At 46.1% G+C, this 7,500-nt stretch overlaps 1 protein-coding gene across 1 annotated transcript in view; it reads left to right on the top strand.

The window, feature by feature from the left end:
- tshz3b (teashirt zinc finger homeobox 3b) overlaps nt 1-7,500 on the top strand; it is a 40,690-nt gene that overhangs the window by 33,145 nt on the left and 45 nt on the right. Inside the window, exon 3 of the mRNA XM_031569621.2 lies at nt 2,527-7,500. This exon is cut by the window's right edge and continues 45 nt beyond it. Within this exon, the coding sequence (XP_031425481.1) occupies nt 2,527-5,936 (3,410 nt within the window). The 3' untranslated portion in view covers nt 5,937-7,500. The remainder of the gene's footprint in view (nt 1-2,526) is intronic.

Below are 7,500 nucleotides of genomic sequence, written 5' to 3'. Positions count from 1 at the left end.
CTTGTGCTTTAATTACTCTGAACAGGTTTAAGTCGGGTCTTGTAACGGGAGGAAGGAGGTTTTTACATCGCTGTTTGGCCTTGATGTGAATGCCGTTCTGACTGCTTCCTCAACGAAGCCATTGTTCTCTTAAACAGCTGTCGTTTTGGCTGATGCGGAACAGATGGTCGTGTGTGTGTGTGTGTGCGCGTGCCTGTGCATGTGCATGTGTGTGTGTGTGTGTGTATGTGTGCCTCTGTGCCCGTGTACGTGTGTGTGCTACATGATCTCAGTTGACTGTTCAATTGTCTGAGGGGGCTATTTGATGTCACCCATTTTCAGTTGTGTGTGTGTGTGTGTGTGTGTGTGCAAGCATGTATATTTATAAGTAGGTGTGTATGTGTGTATGTGTGTGTAAGAGAGATTGAGAGTTAGAATGAATCCCAGTTAATGGACATCTCTAAAATGGCTTGCCCATCATTGGTCCTAGAATAAGAAAAGAAGCGAGACAGAAAGATTAACACTGTTGAGTGTTAACAATCTCATTCTATGCCTCCATCAGCCCAAAATTACTATCTCAATGCAAATAGCTGTGTCAAAGACATCAAGATGGAATCATATTTAGGTGTTCCTTTTGTCCCACACATTGGCGGTACAATGCAGAGATGTACACCTTAGCCCCGCCATGTTGTTCACTCTACAGCAAGTGCAAGCCACCAGTGTGAGATTTACAGTTTGTTGACTGGTGAGGTAACTGGTAACCTGTGCCGCTTTGGTGTCAGACAGTTAAGCCACTTGCAGTGCCTGGAGGCAGGAACACCCCCCCCCCCACACACACACACACACACACACACACACACACACACACCGCAGAGGGATGACGGCAAAGGTGCTTCCCTCTCTCCCTGTGCTTATCCCTGGGCAACAAAATGAGCGCCCTCATGATGACAGCTTTTTTTCCCTTTTTTTTCATAGCCCCGCATGTTGGCTGGTGTAGTTGGTACACCTCCAACAACCAGCTCATACTTCAACACACACACACACACACACCCACACACACACAAACAAACATTTACACTCAGACAGAGAGGTCTGCAGTAATGTTGGAGTGTAATTTGACGAGACCACCAGACACCATTGGTGTCCTGATAATAACTGGACATTCCTCATGATTATTTTTTATTTCTGATAGAAAAATAAAAACACATTTCTCCATGGCTATGCAAAGCTGCCATTTTGAATGTAAAATCCAACGTCATTTATCTGAATTGTTTTATTTGAAAGGCTTGTTGTCTTTACAGTAGTATCTTTGGAATAGAGGTCTTCTGAGAAATAGAAGGGATTGGGAGCATAGTGATAGTGCCATCTGAACTCAAAGCAGCTGCTGAGATGAATGCTGAGAGGCAATCTTCTCTTTGTCATTCCCCCCATGGTTTACATACGTACCTGCTCAATATGTGATAAACTGTTACACCATGGAATTCCAAGAATTAGCAACATTTAAGCCTCTCTCTCTCACGCTCTCTCTCTCTCTCTCTCTCTCTCTCTCTCTCTGTCTTTCTCTCTCTCTCTCTTTCTCTACCACTCTATCTCTCAGTACGCCTACAGAAATAAAAATGGCAAGAACTTTTGCTTCCTTTATTATTTCACTTGCTTCCACTTCAATCTTTTTTTCCACAAGAGGGTGGATACAGTGAATTGAAAATAAGCTCTCCAGGCTAACCAGTAAATAATAACTTTCGCCTTTCTAATCTCTGTAATTGACTCAATTGTGTTTTGTTCTGGGATATTTTTTTTGCCTTTTATTTCCTTTGGAAATGTACATGCATTCATTTTATTTACTCGATGCCAGGCCTGCACTGGGTAATGAGTGAGAATGCATGCTTCATTTAAATAGTAAGTGTTTCTGTTAGGAAATGTATTGTAGGCTGCAGAAGAAGCGCAAGACACATTAATTGACAGACAGGAACTGCTGTCTCGGAGGTTGATACAAGTAATTTATTACTTCAGAAACGAATGCCACCTCCAGAATGTGCTTCATTAATTTCAAATTTAGTTTTAATTTCAAGCTGTTGCCCCTTGAGAAGAATAAGGTGGCAAGTTGGTTTTGAAGACATTCTCTCTCTCTCTCTCTCTCTCTCTCTCTCTCACACACACACACACACACACAGACACTTTCACTCCCCTGATCTTCTTCCCCTTGCTTTGGTCTTTCTGTCTTTCTCTCGCTGTCTGTCTCCTTTACCATGATACAGAACAAAGGCACAGAGCAATACGGCTTCATTCCATGTGGAAATGTAATGCAATAGGGAAGTTGAAAAGGAATTACAGTAACAGTTTATGGTATGAAATGGTCTGACTGATTGTTTTATTTGTCAGAGAGGAGGAAGATAGGGAAGGTTTGCATTTCTAGCAATTTTGCTTTTCTTGGCAATTTAAGAATTTAGAATGTGATATGAGATTCGTCAGTGGATAAAGTAATAATGACATTTTTTTTCTGTCTCTTTCTTTGTCCACCCCTATTCCCTTACCCCAATATATCTACAGCATATGTTCCTGATGATCTGAAGGAGGCTGCCCTTCTTGATGAAGACGTGGATGGAGAGGACTCCGCCATTGAGGAGGAGCCTGGTGTCAATTATGGGTGCCAGGACAAGGACTTCCTCCTTAAAGACTCCCCCGTCGCTGACTTTTCCAGCCATGAAATGGACAGTGAGTCACACCTTAGTGAGTCGAGCGATCGCATGTCCGACTTTGAGAGCTCCTCGATCAAAAACGAGGACGACGGCTTGGCCAAGGAGCCCCTCACCACCATGTCATCGACCTCCACCATGATGATGGCAACAGCAGCAGCTGCTGTCACCCTCGGTGCAGAGGAGGCCACAGTGTCTGGCCCAAACAGCCTGGAGCAGATGAAGGCTATCTACAACAGCTTCCTCACCAGCTCCTACTGGTCCTCCCTGAACCTGAACCTCACAGCCACACAGCAGCAGCCTCCAGCAGCAGAAAAGCCTGTTCGCAGCCACAGCAGCAGCAGCAGCAGTAGTAGCAGCAGCAGCTGTGGGAGTAATGGATATGACTGGCACCAGTCGGCAGTGGCAAAGACCCTACAGCAGGTCTCCCAGAACCAGAACCGCCTAATACACCCGGCCGCCGAGCCGAACCTCTTCAGCACCGTGCAGCTCTACCGTCAGAGCACCAAGCTCTATGGCTCCATCTTCACAGGTGCCAGCAAGTTCCGCTGTAAGGACTGCAGCGCTGCATACGACACACTGGTCGGGCTCACAGTACACATGAATGAGACTGGCCACTACCGCGACGATAACCACGAAACAGATAGTGAGGGGACCAAACGCTGGTCCAAACCCCGCAAGCGCTCGCTCTTAGAGATGGAAGGCAAGGAAGACGCCCAGAAAGTTCTAAAGTGCATGTACTGTGGTCACTCTTTCGAGTCCCTCCAAGACTTGAGTGTCCACATGATCAAGACTAAACACTACCAGAAAGTGCCTCTCAAAGAGCCTGTGACCCCAGTGGCTGCCAAGATTATTTCCTCAGCTCGCAAGAGAGCCCCGATTGAGCTGGACCTTCCTAGCTCTCCAGATTCCAATGGAGGAACCCCCAAGCCCCATGTGACAGACTCCAACGATCTAATGCAGAAGGGCTGCAATCCTTACATCACACCCAATAACCGTTATGGGCACCAGAATGGCGCCAGTTACGCATGGCAGTTTGAGTCCAGGAAATCCCAGATCCTGAAATGCATGGAGTGCGGAAGCTCCCATGACACGCTGCAGGAGCTGACAGCCCACATGATGGTGACTGGACACTTCATTAAGGTCACCAACTCGGCCATCAAGAAGGGCAAACCCATCATGGACTCTCCCCCCACTCCTGTACCTAATATCGTGTCCTCTGGAGAGGAGAAGGTGCAGTCTGTGCCACTGGCTGCCACCACATTCTCCCCACCTCCACCACCGCCACCTCCTCCAGCCAGCATCTCCCCAGTATTGGCCATGGAGATCAAAAAGGAGGAGAAAGAGGAGGAGTGCACCAAGGAAACCACTAGCAGCTCAAACAGCAGAGAGAAGAAGAATGGTGAGGATGAAGTAGACGAGAAGTTTGATGTCAACTCTAAATATTCATACTTGACCGAGGAGGACCTGGAGGAAAGCCCCAAGGGAGGGTTTGACATCCTCAAGTCACTGGAGAACACTGTGACATCTGCCATCAACAAAGCACAGAATGGCGCCCCAAGCTGGGGAGGATACCCTAGTATTCACGCTGCCTATCAACTGCCCAATATGATGAAGCTCTCCCTGGGCAACTCTGGCAAGAGCTCACCTCTGAAGTACATGTTCTCTGGAAATGATATCATGTCCACAATGAAAAACCAACCTCTGATCTCTCCTCCATGCAGCCAAACCTCGCCCCTCCCCAAGAACAATTTCCATGCCATGGAGGAGCTAGTAAAGAAAGTCACTGAGAAGGTGGCCAAGGTGGAGGAGAAAATGAGGGAACCTGCGGCGAGAGTGTCACCCCTCAGAAGAACCACCCCTTCACCCTGCAGCAGTGAAGCTGGAGACTCAGCCAAGGGGGACTCCCCCAAAGAAAGGCGAGGAGCCAAAACCCCCGAGAGCACTGGAGCAGGAGCCAATCACAAGGAGACAAACGGTGAGGCCCACAGCAAAGAGCCCATGGAGAATGGAACTGACCACACGGGGAAAAGTCCTGTCTCTTCATTGTGCAGCAGCACAGCTATCATTACAGAGCATCCTCCAGAGCAACCATTTGTCAACCCGCTAAGTGCGCTTCAGTCCGTCATGAATGTCCATCTTGGCAAAGCAGCCAAACCAGCCCTGCCCTCCCTGGACCCTATGAGCATGCTTTTTAAAATGAGCAACAGCTTGGCCGAGAAGGCAGCTGTGGCAGCCTCCACCCCGGCACAGACCAAAAAATCCAACGAGCACTTGGACCGCTACTTCTACCACGTGAATAATGACCAGCCTATCGATCTGACCAAAGGCAAGAGTGACAAGAGCAGCTCCTTGGGATCCGCAGCCCTGTCGTCTACCACCTCCACACCCTCATCAATCTCTCCTTCCTCCACTGTGACAATGACCAAGGCGTCTTCGGCTGTGGCCTCTTTTATGTCCAACTCCCCACTGCGTGAGAACGCCCTGTCTGACATCTCCGACATGCTTCGCAACCTGACGGAGGGACACACTTCCAAGTCGTCCACCCCCACCAGCCTGTCAGAGCGCTCTGATATTGAGGGAGCAACCCCAGATGAGACTGAGGAGATTTCCCCAATCCAGAAACGCAAGGGCAGGCAATCCAACTGGAACCCCCAGCACCTGCTCATCCTGCAGGCCCAGTTTGCCTCCAGCCTCCGGCAAACGGGTGACGGCAAGTTCATCATGTCGGACCTCAGCCCCCAAGAGCGCATGCACATCTCCCGTTTCACTGGGCTCTCCATGACGACCATCAGCCACTGGCTTGCCAATGTCAAATACCAGCTCCGGAGGACCGGCGGCACCAAGTTCTTGAAGAACCTGGACTCGGGGCACCCCGTGTTCTTCTGCAGCGACTGTGCCTCGCAGATCCGCTCTCCGTCCGCGTACGTCAGCCATCTTGAGTCGCACCTGGGCTTCAGGCTCAGGGACCTGGCCAAACTCACCGGTGAACAGTTTGCTAGCCACATCTCGCACCACACCAAGGGTCTCTCTGAAAAACTGTTGTCGGCCCAGGCCCACGCCCTCACACAATCCCTCTCCAATCCCCTCGTGCACTCCCCCGCCCAATCCCCTGAGGACGATTCCGGTGGTACCACATACCAGTGCAAACTGTGCAATCGGACTTTTGCCAGCAAGCACGCAGTAAAGCTCCACCTGAGTAAGACCCATGGGAAATCTCCAGAGGACCACCTTCTGTATGTGACTGAACTGGATAAGCAGTAGCACTGTTGTTGGACAGACTGAGCTTGTTCTGTATCTCTATGGTTTCTCTCTCTTCTTGTTCTCTCTCTTTCTCTCTTACTCTCTTGCCTTTTGACAGTTATGTCTTTAAAAGGACCTGAAAATTAATATGAAAAAACAAACTGCACATTGATGCCATAAAACTACTGTTTAGTTTCAGCACATGATTTTGAATTCCCCTCCTGAGAAAAAAAATCCTCTGACCCAGAGACTTTCATTTTCTTGTTTTTAATTCTCTCGTTTTTACAAAAAGAGACAAAAAAAAAATTGAAAAAAAGAAAGGATAATTTTTTTAAATGTGCAGTCTTGAGTAAAGAGGTGCTGTTGTCACTGGTTAAAATATGAAGGTTTAAAAAAAGAGCTTTTAAAAATGAAGTGGTATGTATTTGAAAGTTGTGTAAATTGGTTTCAGTTCTTTTTCTGTCGCATCCCTGAGATGCAGGAAGCTGCATGCATTGCTGAAACAGTTTAGTTGAATATTCGATAACTAAATCTGGTGCACTTTTCTGTTTCTCCTTCTTCTTTTCTGTCGTTTACTTGTATGTTTATTTTCTCTTTTGTCTTCTTTATTTACGTGATCTATGTGTGCTGGTGCAGCAGATGAACTTTAACCCTCTGAGTACGCCCTAGCACTTCAACATTTCAAATCCAAAAATGAAGAGGTTAAGAGACAACAGGATTTGGAATAGGATAAGATTATGTGAATTTGGGACAAGCCAAATTATTTACCAAATTTATCTAATCTAGCATACATATTAGCTCCTTATATACATCAACTGTTCATGTAGAAAATTGTCCAAATTGCAGCATTTTAGTTCATTTAAATCGGGGGCCTTTATAAATTCAGGTCTGTGTAAAAATTGTACATAAAAACTATAAACTAATTTCTGTCTAAATTATGCATCATTTTTATATTTTTTAATTTAAGAGGAGTATGACTATCTACTGGTGCACAATATATGAAGACATTAATGAAATTGTTTTGCACAATAGTTTTATAAATATGTTATTTAATCAGATGATATGAACCTGAGTGAAGAAGACAGAAGAAACTCTTTTATTTCCACTTCGTGCTCAAAGGGTTAAACCTCTTGTGCAAGACAGTACTTGCTCCAACATTTCTTGAACATTACAAAAGAAAGGTTGTACAAAAAGATGTTACTTTATAAAGCAAGGAGGGAATTCCACAATGTAACCTCTTATTTATAAGCAGTCTTGGTTGTCGTTTCATATTGTAGAATGCCTTTTTGATTGGTAACTTTTTCCATCTAATTACTCTCCCATAATTCCACACTGCAGCTTTATCTTTTGGGAGGTGGGGGTGGGGGTATGAAAGGTAACCATGGTTACCCTACACTCCAATTGACAGCTCTGCTACATTTTTTGGCAGTTAATTTGCTGAAGTAACTGACAGCTGCCAGTGATTGGGAATCCTATGTGTAAAATATTGGCATGTAAACAGCACAGACACTGTTATGCATTCTGTGCCATTGTTTTTGTTGTTGTTGACAATGAAGCACCCATTATATGACTTCATATAACCTTT

The sequence above is a fragment of the Clupea harengus genome, chromosome 6 (genome assembly GCF_900700415.2).
Source record: "Clupea harengus chromosome 6, Ch_v2.0.2, whole genome shotgun sequence".
Classification (NCBI taxonomy): domain Eukaryota; kingdom Metazoa; phylum Chordata; class Actinopteri; order Clupeiformes; family Clupeidae; genus Clupea; species Clupea harengus.
This window is presented reverse-complemented; position numbering and strand designations above follow the sequence as displayed.